A 20,302-nucleotide genomic window follows, 5' to 3' on the forward strand; every position below is an offset into this window, starting at 1 on the left:
GAGTTCTTAATGTTTACTTTCAGAGGTGCACATCACAACATACAAGATGTATTTGTTGGCTGAGTTCTTAATGTTTACTTTCAGAAGTGCACATCACAACTACAAGATGTATTTGTTGGCTGAGTTCTTAATGTTTACTTTCAGAGGTGCACATCACAACATACAAGATGTATTTGTTGGCTGAGTTCTTAATGTTTACTTTCAGAGGTGCACATCACAACTACAAGATGTATTTGTTGGCTGAGTTCTTAATGTTTACTTTCAGAGGTGCACATCACAACATACAAGATGTATTTGTTGGCTGAGTTCTTAATGTTTACTTTCAGAGGTGCACATCACAACATACAAGATGTATTTGTTGGCTGAGTTCTTAATGTTTACTTTCAGAGGTGCACATCACAACATACAAGATGTATTTGTTGGCTGAGTTCTTAATGTTTACTTTCAGAGGTGCACATCACAACATAGAAGATGTATTTGTTGGCTGAGTTCTTAATGTTTACTTTCAGAGGTGCACATCACAACATACAAGATGTATTTGTTGGCTGAGTTCTTAATGTTTACTTTCAGAAGTGCACATCACAACTACAAGATGTATTTGTTGGCTGAGTTCTTAATGTTTCCTTTCAGAGGTGCACATCACAACATACAAGATGTATTTGTTGGCTGAGTTCTTAATGTTTACTTTCAGAGGTGCACATCACAACATACAAGATGTATTTGTTGGCTGAGTTCTTAATGTTTACTTTCAGAGGTGCACATCACAACATAGAAGATGTATTTGTTGGCTGAGTTCTTAATGTTTACTTTCAGAGGTGCACATCACAACATACAAGATGTATTTGTTGGCTGAGTTCTTAATGTTTACTTTCAGAAGTGCACATCACAACTACAAGATGTATTTGTTGGCTGAGTTCTTAATGTTTACTTTCAGAGGTGCACATCACAACATACAAGATGTATTTGTTGGCTGAGTTCTTAATGTTTACTTTCAGAAGTGCACATCACAACTACAAGATGTATTTGTTGGCTGAGTTCTTAATGTTTACTTTCAGAGGTGCACATCACAACATACAAGATGTATTTGTTGGCTGAGTTCTTAATGTTTACTTTCAGAGGTGCACATCACAACATACAAGATGTATTTGTTGGCTGAGTTCTTAATGTTTACTTTCAGAGGTGCACATCACAACATACAAGATGTATTTGTTGGCTGAGTTCTTAATGTTTACTTTCAGAGGTGCACATCACAACATACAAGATGTATTTGTTGGCTGAGTTCTTAATGTTTACTTTCAGAAGTGCACATCACAACTACAAGATGTATTTGTTGGCTGAGTTCTTAATGTTTACTTTCAGAGGTGCACATCACAACATACAAGATGTATTTGTTGGCTGAGTTCTTAATGTTTACTTTCAGAGGTGCACATCACAACATACAAGATGTATTTGTTGGCTGAGTTCTTAATGTTTACTTTCAGAGGTGCACATCACAACATACAAGATGTATTTGTTGGCTGAGTTCTTAATGTTTACTTTCAGAAGTGCACATCACAACTACAAGATGTATTTGTTGGCTGAGTTCTTAATGTTTACTTTCAGAGGTGCACATCACAACATACAAGATGTATTTGTTGGCTGAGTTCTTAATGTTTACTTTCAGAGGTGCACATCACAACTACAAGATGTATTTGTTGGCTGAGTTCTTAATGTTTACTTTCAGAGGTGCACATCACAACATACAAGATGTATTTGTTGGCTGAGTTCTTAATGTTTACTTTCAGAGGTGCACATCACAACATACAAGATGTATTTGTTGGCTGAGTTCTTAATGTTTACTTTCAGAGGTGCACATCACAACATACAAGATGTATTTGTTGGCTGAGTTCTTAATGTTTACTTTCAGAAGTGCACATCACAACTACAAGATGTATTTGTTGGCTGAGTTCTTAATGTTTACTTTCAGAGGTGCACATCACAACATACAAGATGTATTTGTTGGCTGAGTTCTTAATGTTTACTTTCAGAGGTGCACATCACAACATACAAGATGTATTTGTTGGCTGAGTTCTTAATGTTTACTTTCAGAGGTGCACATCACAACATACAAGATGTATTTGTTGGCTGAGTTCTTAATGTTTACTTTCAGAAGTGCACATCACAACTACAAGATGTATTTGTTGGCTGAGTTCTTAATGTTTACTTTCAGAGGTGCACATCACAACATACAAGATGTATTTGTTGGCTGAGTTCTTAATGTTTACTTTCAGAGGTGCACATCACAACTACAAGATGTATTTGTTGGCTGAGTTCTTAATGTTTACTTTCAGAGGTGCACATCACAACATACAAGATGTATTTGTTGGCTGAGTTCTTAATGTTTACTTTCAGAGGTGCACATCACAACATACAAGATGTATTTGTTGGCTGAGTTCTTAATGTTTACTTTCAGAGGTGCACATCACAACATACAAGATGTATTTGTTGGCTGAGTTCTTAATGTTTACTTTCAGAGGTGCACATCACAACATAGAAGATGTATTTGTTGGCTGAGTTCTTAATGTTTACTTTCAGAGGTGCACATCACAACATACAAGATGTATTTGTTGGCTGAGTTCTTAATGTTTACTTTCAGAAGTGCACATCACAACTACAAGATGTATTTGTTGGCTGAGTTCTTAATGTTTACTTTCAGAGGTGCACATCACAACATACAAGATGTATTTGTTGGCTGAGTTCTTAATGTTTACTTTCAGAGGTGCACATCACAACATACAAGATGTATTTGTTGGCTGAGTTCTTAATGTTTACTTTCAGAGGTGCACATCACAACATAGAAGATGTATTTGTTGGCTGAGTTCTTAATGTTTACTTTCAGAGGTGCACATCACAACATACAAGATGTATTTGTTGGCTGAGTTCTTAATGTTTACTTTCAGAAGTGCACATCACAACTACAAGATGTATTTGTTGGCTGAGTTCTTAATGTTTACTTTCAGAGGTGCACATCACAACATACAAGATGTATTTGTTGGCTGAGTTCTTAATGTTTACTTTCAGAAGTGCACATCACAACTACAAGATGTATTTGTTGGCTGAGTTCTTAATGTTTACTTTCAGAGGTGCACATCACAACATACAAGATGTATTTGTTGGCTGAGTTCTTAATGTTTACTTTCAGAGGTGCACATCACAACATACAAGATGTATTTGTTGGCTGAGTTCTTAATGTTTACTTTCAGAGGTGCACATCACAACATACAAGATGTATTTGTTGGCTGAGTTCTTAATGTTTACTTTCAGAGGCGCACATCACAACATACAAGATGTCGTCATGGCGACACACCACCCCCCTTTACCGGGCTACCGCGCATGCTCATCACTTCTGTTGCATGCTGGGTAGTGTAGTCCTTTAATTCCCTGGCTCATAACATCACACTAGCCGTAAATATTGTAGCGGCTGGCTACGGGGTGTTAGCCAATGGCTTTGGTTGGGGGGCGGGACTTCCGGGGAAGTTAGGGAAGTGACGCTGTTGACAGGAAGCGTTGGTTGGAGTTTTGCCGGGAAAAGGAAGTAGTCTTCTTGGTAAACACTCAGGTGAGTGCAAGACTCCAGAGATTTAAGCCTTAAATGTAAAATGTATGTATTTCATGACCCAAGCAAAACACTTGTTAGACTTTTATACTGAAATAAATACACCTACAACTTATTAAATAAAAACAGGAAAAACTACCAGCAGCGGCAAAGTTTAGATCCATGAACTAAAGAAAAGAAGAAAGTAAATGAATGTTTATAACTGAATACATTTTACATATATACAAACATTTGTTTTCTTTTTTAAATTATTTTTTAAAATGAATTAAGTAACATTTATGACAATATTTTTCCAAAACACAATATAGAATGTGAGCTACAACAGGATAATGACTACGTTTATCATTTGTTTTCAAAACGCTTACAAAAAATTGGGAACCCAAAAATTTACTGTGGGACCACATTTTTATGAATTGATGGGGTCCCTGGGACCCCATTTTAGAAATCCCTAGCGCCAACACAGCCGTCATCAGAGGAGAAAAAATGCTTTATTTAAATAAATACATTATTTATAAAGCAAGTTCAAGTATCATTGGCTAATTTTCACCTACTGGCACGCATACCTGTAGGTGTGTCTTCTTTTTGTGATTGCAGAATATGGTCAGCCTAACAATAGTCATTAGGCCCACTCACCTGCCTGCTTGTTTACCTGCAGTACTTGTGAATCTATAGGCAGCACCTTGTTGTCCACTCACCTGCCTGCTTGTTTACCTGCAGTACTTGTGAATCTATAGGCAGCACCTTGTTGTCCACTCACCTGCCTGCTTGTTTACCTGCAGTACTTGTGAATCTATAGGCAGCACCTTGTTGTCCACTCACCTGCCTGCTTGTTTACCTGCAGTACTTGTGAATCTATAGGCAGCACCTTGTTGTCCACTCACCTGCCTGCTTGTTTACCTGCAGTACTTGTGAATCTATAGGCAGCACCTTGTTGTCCACTCACCTGCCTGCTTGTTTACCTGCAGTACTTGTGAATCTATAGGCAGCACCTTGTTGTCCACTCACCTGCCTGCTTGTTTACCTGCAGTACTTGTGAATCTATAGGCAGCACCTTGTTGTCCACTCACCTGCCTGCTTGTTTACCTGCAGTACTTGTGAATCTATAGGCAGCACCTTGTTGTCCACTCACCTGCCTGCTTGTTTACCTGCAGTACTTGTGAATCTATAGGCAGCACCTTGTTGTCCACTCACCTGCCTGCTTGTTTACCTGCAGTACTTGTGAATCTATAGGCAGCACCTTGTTGTCCACTCACCTGCCTGCTTGTTTACCTGCAGTACTTGTGAATCTATAGGCAGCACCTTGTTGTCCACTCACCTGCCTGCTTGTTTACCTGCAGTACTTGTGAATCTATAGGCAGCACCTTGTTGTCCACTCACCTGCCTGCTTGTTTACCTGCAGTACTTGTGAATCTATAGGCAGCACCTTGTTGTCCACTCACCTGCCTGCTTGTTTACCTGCAGTACTTGTGAATCTATAGGCAGCACCTTGTTGTCCACTCACCTGCCTGCTTGTTTACCTGCAGTACTTGTGAATCTATAGGCAGCACCTTGTTGTCCACTCACCTGCCTGCTTCTAAAGGCGGCTGGTGAGTCCTAGAATAGCAGTTGTGTGCTGCGAGGGAAATTCAAGAATGTTCTAGACTGCACTTCTGGCAGGATTGGATTCCCCCAAGATTTCAAACTCCTCATCTTTGCGTCTTATTTTAGTCGAGTAATTTGCTCCCAGGACAAAATACTGGATTACAGTTGAAAGTAGGCCAGTAAAGGAAGCAGCTGGGACTATGATGCACGCTTCTTCTCACATAGCTGGGGTGCTGGCAACATGCTTTATCAGTATCAGGAAGTCTCATGCTTCAAACCATGTGCACTAAAGAATGGAAACATTCATTCTGAATTTCCATTTCCATTCATCACTAATTATGCTCTTCATTTCAGTTTTCTAGGTTTTTGTAAGTCTTTTCACATATGGAGAGGTTAGTTCACATATGGAGAGGTTAGTTCACATTTGGAGAGGTTAGTTCACATTTGGAGAGGTTAGTTCACATATGGAGAGGTTAGTTCACATATGGAGAGGTTAGTTCACATATGGAGAGGTTAGTTCACATATGGAGAGGTTAGTTCACATATGGAGAGGTTAGTTCACACATGGAGAGGTTAGTTCACATATGGAGAGGTTAGTTCACATATGGAGAGGTTAGTTCACACATGGAGAGGTTAGTTCACACATGGAGAGGTTAGTTCACATATGGAGAGGTTAGTTCACATATGGAGAGGTTAGTTCACATATGGAGAGGTTAGTTCACATATGGAGAGGTTAGTTCACATATGGAGAGGTTAGTTCACATTTGGAGAGGTTAGTTCACATATGGAGAGGTTAGTTCACATATGGAGAGGTTAGTTCACATTTGGAGAGGTTAGTTCACATATGGAGAGGTTAGTTCACATATGGAGAGGTTAGTTCACATATGGAGAGGTTAGTTCACATATGGAGAGGTTAGTTCACATTTGGAGAGGTTAGTTCACATTTGGAGAGGTTAGTTCACATATGGAGAGGTTAGTTCACATATGGAGAGGTTAGTTCACATATGGAGAGGTTAGTTCACATTTGGAGAGGTTAGTTCACATATGGAGAGGTTAGTTCACATATGGAGAGGTTAGTTCACATTTGGAGAGGTTAGTTCACATATGGAGAGGTTAGTTCACATATGGAGAGGTTAGTTCACATATGGAGAGGTTAGTTCACATATGGAGAGGTTAGTTCACACATGGAGAGGTTAGTTCACATATGGAGAGGTTAGTTCACATATGGAGAGTTTAGTTCACATATGGAGAGGTTAGTTCACATATGGAGAGGTTAGTTCACATATGGAGAGGTTAGTTCACATATGGAGAGGTTAGTTCACATATGGAGAGGTTAGTTCACATATGGAGAGGTTAGTTCACATATGGAGAGGTTAGTTCACATATGGAGAGGTTAGTTCACATATGGAGAGGTTAGTTCACATATGGAGAGGTTAGTTCACATATGGAGATGTTAGTTCACATATGGAGAGGTTAGTTCACATATGGAGAGGTTAGTTCACATATGGAGAGGTTAGTTCACATATGGAGAGGTTAGTTCACATATGGAGAGGTTAGTTCACATATGGAGAGGTTAGTTCACATTTGGAGAGGTTAGTTCACATTTGGAGAGGTTAGTTCACATATGGAGAGGTTAGTTCACATATGGAGAGGTTAGTTCACATATGGAGAGGTTAGTTCACATATGGAGAGGTTAGTTCACATTTGGAGAGGTTAGTTCACATATGGAGAGGTTAGTTCACATTTGGAGAGGTTAGTTCACATATGGAGAGGTTAGTTCACATATGGAGAGGTTAGTTCACATTTGGAGAGGTTAGTTCACATATGGAGAGGTTAGTTCACATATGGAGAGGTTAGTTCACATATGGAGAGGTTAGTTCACATTTGGAGAGGTTAGTTCACATATGGAGAGGTTAGTTCACATATGGAGAGGTTAGTTCACATTTGGAGAGGTTAGTTCACATATGGAGAGGTTAGTTCACATTTGGAGAGGTTAGTTCACATATGGAGAGGTTAGTTCACATATGGAGAGGTTAGTTCACATTTGGAGAGGTTAGTTCACATATGGAGAGGTTAGTTCACATATGGAGAGGTTAGTTCACATATGGAGAGGTTAGTTCACATTTGGAGAGGTTAGTTCACATATGGAGAGGTTAGTTCACATATGGAGAGGTTAGTTCACATATGGAGAGGTTAGTTCACATTTGGAGAGGTTAGTTCACATATGGAGAGGTTAGTTCACATATGGAGAGGTTAGTTCACATTTGGAGAGGTTAGTTCACATATGGAGAGGTTAGTTCACATTTGGAGAGGTTAGTTCACATATGGAGAGGTTAGTTCACATATGGAGAGGTTAGTTCACATATGGAGAGGTTAGTTCACATATGGAGAGGTTAGTTCACATATGGAGAGGTTAGTTCACATATGGAGAGGTTAGTTCACATATGGAGAGGTTAGTTCACATATGGAGAGGTTAGTTCACATATGGAGAGGTTAGTTCACATTTGGAGAGGTTAGTTCACATATGGAGAGGTTAGTTCACATATGGAGAGGTTAGTTCACATATGGAGAGGTTAGTTCACATATGGAGAGGTTAGTTCACATTTGGAGAGGTTAGTTCACATATGGAGAGGTTAGTTCACATATGGAGAGGTTAGTTCACATATGGAGAGGTTAGTTCACATTTGGAGAGGTTAGTTCACATTTGGAGAGGTTAGTTCACATATGGAGAGGTTAGTTCACATATGGAGAGGTTAGTTCACATATGGAGAGGTTAGTTCACATTTGGAGAGGTTAGTTCACATATGGAGAGGTTAGTTCACATATGGAGAGGTTAGTTCACATATGGAGAGGTTAGTTCACATTTGGAGAGGTTAGTTCACATATGGAGAGGTTAGTTCACATATGGAGAGGTTAGTTCACATTTGGAGAGGTTAGTTCACATTTGGAGAGGTTAGTTCACATATGGAGAGGTTAGTTCACACATGGAGAGGTTAGTTCACATATGGAGAGGTTAGTTCACATATGGAGAGGTTAGTTCACATATGGAGAGGTTAGTTCACATATGGAGAGGTTAGTTCACATATGGAGAGGTTAGTTCACATATGGAGAGGTTAGTTCACATATGGAGAGGTTAGTTCACACATGGAGAGGTTAGTTCACATATGGAGAGGTTAGTTCACATATGGAGAGGTTAGTTCACATATGGAGAGGTTAGTTCACATTTGGAGAGGTTAGTTCACATATGGAGAGGTTAGTTCACATATGGAGAGGTTAGTTCACATTTGGAGAGGTTAGTTCACATATGGAGAGGTTAGTTCACATTTGGAGAGGTTAGGGTAATGGTGGGACTATTTGTTTATTGTTTATGACTCATTTCAATGTCTTTTTATTTCTGGAGATTATTTATTTTACAGGAGCAAATGATTCAAGTCAGTCAAAAAGTGTTGATAGTTTAAATAAGGATGACATTATTTTCACTTCAGGCAAATTCCTGCACTTTAATGTGAATAAACAGTGGTGGTCAAAAGTCTAGGTACACGTGTAAAGAAGATCATGTCATGGCTGTCTTGACTTTACAATCATTTCTACAACTCTTATATTTTTGTGATGTAGTGATTGGAGCACATACTTGTTGCTCACAAAAAACATTCATGAAGTTTGCTTCTTTTATGAATTTATTATGGCTCTACTGAAAATGTCAGCAATCAAAAGTATACATACAGCAATGTTCATATTTGCTTCCATGTCCCTTGGCAAGTTTACCTGCAATAAGGTGCTTTTGCTAGCCATCCACAAGCTTCTGTGCACATTTTTCACCACAAAATTGCTGCAGTTCAGCTAAATGTGTTGCTTTTCTGACATGGACTTGTTTCTTCAGCATTGTCCACACCTTTAAGTCAGGACTTTGGAAAGGCCGTTTTAAAACCTTATATCAAAATATTTAAATGTGTCTCCAATAATTTGAGTCCATTTAAACATTTTTAATGATCATATATATGAAATATTTACTCATTTATTTATTAAAATAGTTATTGCCATTGAAAAAAATGGAAATCATAAAAATATGTAAATGTAATAATCATTTTGAATCGTAAATACAACCTACTATTTTAATTTTCAAATTATAATACATGAAAAATACAGCAAAACTATTATTTTACCTCCAATAATTAAAGGTTAATTTAAAAATGTGTTTTTGAATTTGATTAATATATGAATATAATTATTTCAAATTATAGAGGTATATGAATTTTAACATTATGCAAAAATTGCTACAAAATAGACATTTAATGTATTTAGATTTTTTTTTACAACTCTTACGTTTAAATGATGAAAAGTTAACCTACTGCTTGTAAAAACTGCTGCAAACATCTCAATGTTTTCATAAAAAGGTTTAAAAAGTTGTTATAGCTTTTAAATTATGACAAAAAACATTTGGATTATTTTTAGAAATGCTGCAAGTTGGTATTTTACATAGAATAATTTGTTTATTTTGAATAATAGTTTTTCTTAAAACAACATAATATGAAGGTAGGTCCATTTTAAAGCAAATGCAAGTTAATCTTGTAGCCAGACTTTTATTTTCAAGTATAAAAATATTCAAGTACAAAAATCTGAAGAAAAATAAATAAATAAATATAATACATGCATCTTATTGTTTGAATAAGAATGCAAGCAATGTTTGTAGCAAGAATAATTGAGCCTCATTATTAGCATGATGACGTCATCAATTGTTCCCTCCACAGCAGTGGAAGTAAGCCTCATAATTAGCATGATGACATCATCAATTGTTCCCTCCACAGCAGTGGAAGTAAGCCTCATTATTAGCATGATGACATCATCAATTGTTCCCTCCACAGCAGTGGAAGTAAGCCTCATTATTAGCATGATGACATCATCAATTGTTCCCTCCACAGCAGTGGAAGTAAGCCTCATTATTAGCATGATGACATCATCAATTGTTCCCTCCACAGCAGTGGAAGTAAGCCTCATTATTAGCATGATGACATCATCAATTGTTCCCTCCACAGCAGTGGAAGTAAGCCTCATTATTAGCATGATGACATCATCAATTGTTCCCTCCACAGCAGTGGAAGTAAGCCTCATTATTAGCATGATGACATCATCAATTGTTCCCTCCACAGCAGCTTGGAAGTAAGCCTCATTATTAGCATGATGACATCATCAATTGTTCCCTCCACAGCAGTGGAAGTAAGCCTCATTATTAGCATGATGACATCATCAATTGTTCCCTCCACAGCAGCTTGGAAGTAAGCCTCATTATTAGCATGATGACATCATCAATTGTTCCCTCCACAGCAGTGGAAGTAAGCCTCTTTGTTCTATTTAGACGCTCAGTATTTATTTGAGAAGGCGCAACATGCACAGCCGACATGAGATACTGCTGTGGGAGCTCGGGTATTAACACTTATTTCTGGGCTTAAGGACGGAGCTTGTTTGGCTGTGGGAGGAGCCGGCCGGCCCGCTCACGGCTGACCTCGCGGGTGACCTCCCCACACGGTGTGTGACTGAGAGACAGCTGGGTGGGTGAGAGCCAGCAGAGTGTCTTGGTGCCTCCATGGATCAAGTGGTGCTGGCCAGGGCCCGCGAGGCCTTCACCACAGAGGGCCGGGGGACCCCGAAGAGGGACCCCGAAGCGTGCGCTGAACACGGGGAGAAGTTGTCACTCTTCTGCTTGGAGGACCTGGAGCCCATTTGTGGAATGTGTGGCAAGGAGGCGGCCCACAGAGGACACAGACTCTATCCCCTTGGAGAAGGTGCTCACGACTGCAAGGTGACTACACTTCAACTAGCAAATGTTGCTTTCACACACCTCCTTCTTGCCGCTCAGGTGACACCTCTCACACACTTTGTCTTGCATGTCAGGTGACACCTCTCACACACTTTGTCATGCATCTCAGGTGACACCTCTCACACACTTTGTCATGCATGTCAGGTGACACCTCTCACACACTTTGTCTTGCATGTCAGGTGACACCTCTCACACACTTTGTCATGCATCTCAGGTGACACCTCTCACACACTTTGTCATGCATGTCAGGTGACACCTCTCACACACTTTGTCTTGCATGTCAGGTGACACCTCTCACACACTTTGTCATGCATCTCAGGTGACACCTCTCACACACTTTGTCATGCATCTCAGGTGACACCTCTCACACACTTTGTCATGCATGTCAGGTGACACCTCTCACACACTTTGTCATGCATGTCAGGTGACACCTCTCACACACTTTGTCATGCATCTCAGGTGACACCTCTCACACACTTTGTCATGCATGTCAGGTGACACCTCTCACACACTTTGTCATGCATGTCAGGTGACACCTCTCACACACTTTGTCATGCATGTCAGGTGACACCTCTCACACACTTTGTCATGCATGTCAGGTGACACCTCTCACACACTTTGTCATGCATGTCAGGTGACACCTCTCACACACTTTGTCATGCATGTCAGGTGCTGTCACACACTTTGTCATGCATGTCAGGTGCTGTCACACACTTTGTCATGCATGTCAGGTGCTGCCACACACTTTGTCATGCATGTCAGGTGCTGTCACACACTTTGTCATGCATGTCAGGCGCTGTCACACACTTTGTCATGCATGTCAGGTGCTGTCACACACTTTGTCATGCATGTCAGGTGCTGTCACACACTTTGTCATGCATGTCAGGTGCTGTCACACACTTTGTCATGCATGTCAGGTGCTGTCACACACTTTGTCATGCATGTCAGGCGCTGTCACACACTTTGTCATGCATGTCAGGCGCTGTCACACACTTTGTCATGCATGTCAGGTGCTGTCACACACTTTGTCATGCATGTCAGGTGCTGTCACACACTTTGTCATGCATGTCAGGCGCTGTCACACACTTTGTCATGCATGTCAGGTGCTGTCACACACTTTGTCATGCATGTCAGGTGCTGTCACACACTTTGTCATGCATGTCAGGCGCTGTCACACACTTTGTCATGCATGTCAGGTGCTGTCACACACTTTGTCATGCATGTCAGGTGCTGTCACACACTTTGTCATACATGTCAGGTGCTGTCACACACTTTGTCATGCATGTCAGGCGCTGTCACACACTTTGTCATGCATGTCAGGTGCTGTCACACACTTTGTCATACATGTCAGGTGCTGTCACACACTTTGTCATGCATGTCAGGCGCTGTCACACACTTTGTCATGCATGTCAGGTGCTGTCACACACTTTGTCATGCATGTCAGGTGCTGTCACACACTTTGTCATGCATGTCAGGCGCTGTCACACACTTTGTCATGCATGTCAGGTGCTGTCACACACTTTGTCATGCATGTCAGGTGCTGTCACACACTTTGTCATACATGTCAGGTGCTGTCACACACTTTGTCATGCATGTCAGGTGCTGTCACACACTTTGTCATGCATGTCAGGTGCTGTCACACACTTTGTCATGCATGTCAGGCGCTGTCACACACTTTGTCATGCATGTCAGGTGCTGTCACACACTTTGTCATGCATGTCAGGTGCTGTCACACACTTTGTCATACATGTCAGGTGCTGTCACACACTTTGTCATGCATGTCAGGCGCTGTCACACACTTTGTCATGCATGTCAGGTGCTGTCACACACTTTGTCATGCATGCATTCCACCTGGAAGATTTTTCACATCTCTTTTTCCACATTTCATTCATAGATCAACTGTCGGTCTGTCCATCATTTATTTTCTCACTTAATTCTTCCTTTGGGTATCTTGTGACATTCTTTAAATAGTTTATATTATATAATTAAACTATATGTATTTAATATGTGTGATTTCTTTTAAAGTTTGCCATTTTCAAAATGTGACTTGTATTCAATTTTCCACTTCATTCCTCCTTTCCACATTTTTATAATATTCTGTATTTTCACATTCCATTTTTAAAATAAGTCTTTGGTCGTTTGTGATTTTCAAACTGGTTAGAATTACAAATATAAATAATCACATGATTACAGCTTGAATGTTTTTTTTTATTTGAATAACAATATTAGGGTTAGCCCTCATTTGTACATAATTAAAGCTATGCAAATGTAATGATGTTTAATAACTACTAAAACCTCCTGTTTTACTTACAATAATGTACATTTATCTTTTAAAGGTGTCAAATGTATCCAGTAGTTAAATGATGATAATATGGAAACAAGACTATTTGAATTATTTTCACAACAGATATTTTACATGAAATCATTCAATGTGAGTGTGAATGTTGTCTATCTGTGTTGGCCCTGCGAGGAGGTGGCGAATTGTCCAGGGTGTACCCCGCCTTCCGCCCGATTGTAGCTGAGATAGGCGCCAGTGCCCCCCGCAACCCCGAAAGGGAATAAGCGGTAGAAAATGGATGGATGGATGGCATTCAATTTCATATCCCTCCCATTTCGACATAATATTCCATTTCATGTATGAATATACCATCCACATAATATACTGTACCATTTCATGTATGAATATACCATCCACATAATATACTGTACCATTTCATGTATGAATATACCATCCACATAATATACTGTACCATTTCATGTATGAATATAAGTACATTATTCTTAACGCGACCATTGATTTTCTGGGATATTCATGTTGTTTAGCAGAGATAATTCACATTCTAATAATAGATGTATATTTTTGGTGGACTGTTGCTGCATGAGCCTTGAAACTGGAGCCCCAGCAGGTTTTTATGATACTGCCTTCATTCTGTAGCCTGCTTGGTTGGACCTCAGCCAAGAATGGCAGACCTGCGCTAGTCATGTGATAAGAATACTACTCATGTCAAAAGAATACTACTCAAGTCAAAAGAATACTACTCAAGTCAAAAGAATACTACTCATGTCAAAAGAATACTACTCATGTCAAAAGAATACTACTCATGTCAAAAGAATACTACTCATGTCAAAAGAATACTACTCATGTCAAAAGAATACTACTCATGTCAAAAGAATACTACTCATGTCAAAAGAATACTACTCATGTCAAAAGAATACTACTCATGTCAAAAGAATACTACTCAAGTCAAAAGAATACTACTCATGTCAAAAGAATACTACTCATGTCAAAAGAATACTACTCATGTCAAAAGAATACTACTCATGTCAAAAGAATACTACTCATGTCAAAAGAATACTACTCAAGTCAAAAGAATACTACTCATGTCAAAAGAATACTACTCATGTCAAAAGAATACTACTCAAGTCAAAAGAATACTACTCAAGTCAAAAGAATACTACTCATGTCAAAAGAATACTACTCATGTCAAAAGAATACTACTCAAGTCAAAAGAATACTACTCATGTCAAAAGAATACTACTCATGTCAAAAGAATACTACTCATGTCAAAAGAATACTACTCATGTCAAAAGAATACTACTCATGTCAAAAGAATACTACTCATGTCAAAAGAATACTACTCATGTCAAAAGAATACTACTCATGTCAAAAGAATACTACTCATGTCAAAAGAATACTACTCATGTCAAAAGAATACTACTCATGTCAAAAGAATACTACTCATGTCAAAAGAATACTACTCATGTCAAAAGAATACTACTCATGTCAAAAGAATACTACTCATGTCAAAAGAATACTACTCAAGTCAAAAGAATACTACTCATGTCAAAAGAATACTACTCATGTCAAAAGAATACTACTCATGTCAAAAGAATACTACTCATGTCAAAAGAATACTACTCAAGTCAAAAGAATACTACTCATGTCAAAAGAATACTACTCATGTCAAAAGAATACTACTCAAGTCAAAAGAATACTACTCAAGTCAAAAGAATACTACTCATGTCAAAAGAATACTACTCATGTCAAAAGAATACTACTCAAGTCAAAAGAATACTACTCATGTCAAAAGAATACTACTCATGTCAAAAGAATACTACTCAAGTCAAAAGAATACTACTCAAGTCAAAAGAATACTACTCATGTCAAAAGAATACTCCATCCATCCATCCATCCATTTTCTACCGCTTATTCCCTTAGGGGGTCGCGGGGGGCGCTGGCGCCTATCTCAGCTACAATCGGGCGGAAGGCGGGGTACACCCTGGACAAGTCGCCACCTCATCGCAGGGCCAACACAGATAGACAGACAACATTCACACTCACATTCACACACTAGGGCCAAAAAGAATACTACTCATGTCAAAAGAATACTACTCATGTCAAAAGAATACTACTCATGTCAAAAGAATACTACTCATGTCAAAAGAATACTACTCATGTGATAAGAATACTACTCATGTGATAAGAATACTACTCATGTGATAAGAATACTACTCATGTGATAAGAATACTACTCATGTGATAAGAATATTACTCATGTGATAAGAATACTACTAATGTGAACAGAATACTACTAATGTGATAAGAATACTACTAATGTGATAAGAATACTACTAATGTGATAAGAATACTACTAATGTGAACAGAATACTACTAATGTGATAAGAATACTACTAATGTGATAAGAATACTACTAATGTGATAAGAATACTACTAATGTGATAAGAATACTACTAATGTGATAAGAATACTACTAATGTGATAAGAATACTACTAATGTGAACAGAATACTACTAATGTGATAAGAATACTACTAATGTGAACAGAATACTACTAATGTGAACAGAATACTACTAATGTGAACAGAATACTACTAATGTGAACAGAATACTACTAATGTGAACAGAATACTACTAATGTGAACAGAATACTACTAATGTGAACAGAATACTACTAATGTGAACAGAATACTACTAATGTGAACAGAATACTCACATGTCTTCCCACCTGTCAGCACTTCAAGCTCCCACTTGAGTCTTCATCACAGATGCGACCCATTTATGAGGCGCCCTGGCCACTTTTGTCTTTTGCTTGTTGCGTTTGCCCTGGTTGCCACCTGCCGCCCTGGTTGCCACCTGCCGCCCTGGCTGCCACCTGCCGCCCTGGCTGCCACCTGCCGCCCTGGCTGCCACCTGCCGCCCTGACCTTGCACAGGAGCGCTGATGCCCTGCGGTTTGGCTTGCAGGAGGAGCTGCAGGCCGCCCTGCTGCCCTTGAAGGAGAAGCTGCAGCTGTACAGGACGGCCAGAGTGGACTGCGAAGACATGGTCCAGCACGTCCAGGTACTATCCACTGGAAATTGTCCTGTCAACATAGTGTGTGTGTTCGTGTGTGTGTGTGTGTGTGTGTGTGTGTGTGTGTGTGTGTGTGTGTGTGTGTGTGTGTGTGTGTGTGTGCACGGAGTCCTGTGCCTGCAACATAGTGTGTGTGTGTGTGTGTGTGTGTGTGTGTGTGTGTGTGTGTGTGTGTGTGTGTGTGTGTGTGTGTGTGTGTGTGTGTGTGTGTGTGCACGGAGTCCTGTGCCTGCAACATAGTGTGTGTGTGTGTGTGTGTGTGTGTGTGTGTGTGTGTGTGTGTGTGTGTGTGTGTGTGTGTGTGTGTGTGTGTGTGTGTGTGTGCATGGAGTCCTGTGCCTGCAACATAGTGTGTGTGTGTGTGTGTGTGTGTGTGTGTGTGCCTGTGCCTGCAACATAGTGTGTGTGTGTGTGTGTGTGTGTGTGTGTGTGTGTGTGTGTGTGTGTGTGTGTGCCTGTGCCTGCAAGACCACCTGCTCAAGACTTTCCCCAGCTGGTCACAAACCTTTGCATGAATAAAAGTTTGGACACCCCTTCTTCTCCTTCAATGCAATGTTTTCTTTATGTTCATGACTATTTCCATTGTAGGTAGCTGAGATAGGCGCCAGCGCCCCCCGCGACCCCGAAAGGGAATAAGCGGTAGAAAATGGATGGATGGATGGATAGTCCCATCAAAACTAGGAATGAACACAAGTAGAGTTATGTACTTCACAACAAAAAGTGAAATAACATGTTTTATATTCTAGTTTCTTCAAAATAGCCACCCTTTGCACCGATGATTGCTTTGCACACTCTTGGCATTCTCTCCATGAGCTGCAATGCTTCTCCCTTCACAGGTGTGCTTGAACATCTTAACGGGCCGTATTTTGATCCCATCGACATTTTGTTTGTATTTTGTCATTGTCTCATGAAAAGTATTGAGCTGATAATTAGTGGAAAGTAGCTAAAGGGCCGTTTTTGGAGCGACTGCGAGCCATGCAAGCCGACAGCACGTTGAGATGGTTAATAATAGAAATGTGGAGGAATGAAACGCCACACGTGTTCCCGCAGAACCAGGCAGAACACACGGAGACGCAGATCAAGGCGGAGTTCGAGAGCCTCCACCTCTTCCTGAGGGAGCAGGAGGCGGCCAGGCTCTCCGCCCTGAAGGCCGAGGAGGCCCAGAAGAAGTCGGTGATCCAGCAGAGCGTGGAGGAGATGAACCAGGAGATAAAGTTGCTCTGCAACGTCGTCCGCTTGGTGGAACAGGAGATGCAAACAAATGATATCTCCTTTCTGAAGGTAAGGCCGGCCGACATGATCCAGCAGGTCTACATCCTCAACGAGGACTGTGTTTGCTTGCAGAACTACAAGGACACCATCAGCAGGTAGGTTTGAGTGCAATGAAGGCCAAGAATGTCAACAAGCCAGAGTACTTTTGCAGAACATGGATGGACTGCAGCGAGCCCAAGAGGCTCCGTGCTGCTCTCATCGATGTGGCCAAACATCTTGGAACACTCAAGTACCAAGTGTGGGAGAAGATGAAGAAAATAGTCACATACAGTAAGTCCTTGTCCAACCACAACATCTGTACTAATAATCCCATTGAACAGGACAAATGTACACATGTTGTTTACTATGTTAAATGCTATTTGGAATGTGACTTTAAACCAGCTGTTCAATTTCACTTGGATTGCAGCAATTAAATCATTTAGTAATCTAAGGATTACTTTGTCCAAGTAACGGGATTCAAACACACTTTCAAGGCCCGGGGGCCACATCTGGCCCGCCCCATTATTCTTTGTGGCCCGCCCCATTATTCTTTGTGGCCCGCCCCATTATTCTTTGTGGCCCGCCCCATTATTCTTTGTGGCCCGCCCCATTATTCTTTGTGGCCCGCCCCATTATTCTTTGTGGCCCGCCCCATTATTCTTTGTGGCCCGCCCCATTATTCTTTGTGGCCCGCCCCATTATTCTTTGTGGCCCGCCCCATTATTCTCTGTGACCCGCCCCATTATTCTTTGTGGCCCGCCCCATTATTCTTTGTGGCCCGCCCCATTATTCTTTGTGGCCCGCCCCATTATTCTTTGTGACCCGCCCCATTATTCTTTGTGGCCCGCCCCATTATTCTCTGTGGCCCGCCCCATTATTCTCTGTGGCCCGCCCCATTATTCTCTGTGGCCCGCCCCATTATTCTTTGTGGCCCGCCCCATTATTCTTTGTGGCCCGCCCCATTATTCTCTGTGGCCCGCCCCATTATTCTTTGTGGCCCGCCCCATTATTCTTTGTGGCCCGCCCCATTATTCTTTGTGGCCCGCCCCATTATTCTTTGTGGCCCGCCCCATTATTCTCTGTGGCCCGCCCCATTATTCTTTGTGACCCGCCCCATTATTCTCTGTGGCCCGCCCCATTATTCTTTGTGGCCCGCCCCATTATTCTTTGTGGCCCGCCCCATTATTCTTTGTGGCCCGCCCCATTATTCTTTGTGGCCCGCCCCATTATTCTTTGTGGCCCGCCCCATTATTCTCTGTGGCCCGCCCCATTATTCTTTGTGGCCCGCCCCATTATTCTTTGTGGCCCGCCCCATTATTCTTTGTGGCCCGCCCCATTATTCTTTGTGGCCCGCCCCATTATTCTCTGTGGCCCGCCCCATTATTCTTTGTGGCCCGCCCCATTATTCTTTGTGGCCCGCCCCATTATTCTTTATGGCCCGCCCCATTATTCTTTGTGGCCCGCCCCATTATTCTTTGTGGCCCGCCCCATTATTCTTTGTGGCCCGCCCCATTATTCTTTGTGGCCCGCCCCATTATTCTTTGTGGCCCGCCCCATTATTCTTTGTGGCCCGCCCCATTATTCTTTGTGGCCCGCCCCATTATTCTTTGTGGCCCGCCCCATTATTCTTTGTGGCCCGCCCCATTATTCTTTGTGGCCCGCCCCATTATTCTTTGTGGCCCGCCCCATTATTCTTTGTGGCCCGCCCCATTATTCTTTGTGGCCCGCCCCATTATTCTTTGTGGCCCGCCCCATTATTCTTTGTGGCCCGCCCCATTATTCTTTGTGGCCCGCCCCATTATTCTTTGTGGCCCGCCCCATTATTCTTTGTGGCCCGCCCCATTATTCTTTGTGGCCCGCCATTGCCTGCAAAGAATGTCCATCAACCTTTATTGATTCAGGTATTTACATTTTGACGGGAAAAAGCACAAAGGCATGCAACAGCAGCTTTTAACTGAATTTGATTTGATGCAACAAGCTAGAGGAGGAGAGGGATTCATACGGCGGATCTCGCATGAGAGGAAGAGGAGGGGTTCATCATTTTGCAAATGCAGTCTGCTAAAAACTCCACTCTGCAGAGTCAAAATTGGAATGGCAGCTTAAGTGGACAGTGCACTCCCGCAATTTGTCACGTTTCATGTGTCAGGTAAATTTCTCAATGCCGTTCCTACTGAATTGTTTGCCTTTGATTCCAAAAGCAGCTTTTCCATGAGTTTGTTTGTAAGCAAAAGGAAACTGTGAGATATTTTGGTGACGTCTTTGCTTTAAAGCATCAATGTGGCTTTTAGGGACAATACTTGAAATCAACAAAAGATGTTTTGCTTATTTGTTTGTAATAAGAGTCAGAATGTGCGATGTATGCATGAATTAAAGGTCATGACCTGTAGGTCCTGACACACACACACACACACACACACACACACACACACACACACACACACACACACACACACACACACACACACGTCAGAGACTAGGTCTATTTAGGGTTTCAGGCACTCCAAGCTGTCTGGATTTTAGTCATGTTTTATTGTTAAATGATAAACACAAGCAACTTAATGTAAATGCAAGCTTTTTCCTCATTCAATTAAAACAATACATTAAATATATTAAACAGAACATTCCACTGAAACAATGGCTGTGAGCTTAAATGAATAAATGCTCCACCTAATGAAGTGGAACCAAAAA

The 20,302-nt window shown here is 41.0% G+C and overlaps 1 protein-coding gene across 2 annotated transcripts in view; it reads left to right on the plus strand.

Moving 5' to 3' along the window:
• The window catches only part of trim35-13 (tripartite motif containing 35-13), a 49,767-nt gene that overhangs the window by 8,015 nt on the left and 21,450 nt on the right, over positions 1–20,302 (plus strand). The window contains exons 3-7 of one of the 2 annotated variants that reach the window (XM_061905078.1): positions 10,625–10,973; positions 16,256–16,351; positions 17,414–17,644; positions 17,708–17,730; positions 17,787–17,905. In XM_061905078.1, coding sequence (XP_061761062.1) covers positions 10,758–10,973; positions 16,256–16,351; positions 17,414–17,644; positions 17,708–17,730; positions 17,787–17,905 — 685 coding nt within the window. In that variant the 5' untranslated portion in view covers positions 10,625–10,757. Of the gene's footprint in view, positions 1–10,376; positions 10,974–16,255; positions 16,352–17,413; positions 17,645–17,707; positions 17,731–17,786; positions 17,906–20,302 lie in introns of those variants that run through there. The other variant, XM_061905079.1, reaches the window with a different exon arrangement.

The sequence above is a fragment of the Nerophis ophidion genome, linkage group LG07 (genome assembly GCF_033978795.1).
Source record: "Nerophis ophidion isolate RoL-2023_Sa linkage group LG07, RoL_Noph_v1.0, whole genome shotgun sequence".
In the NCBI taxonomy this organism is placed as follows: domain Eukaryota; kingdom Metazoa; phylum Chordata; class Actinopteri; order Syngnathiformes; family Syngnathidae; genus Nerophis; species Nerophis ophidion.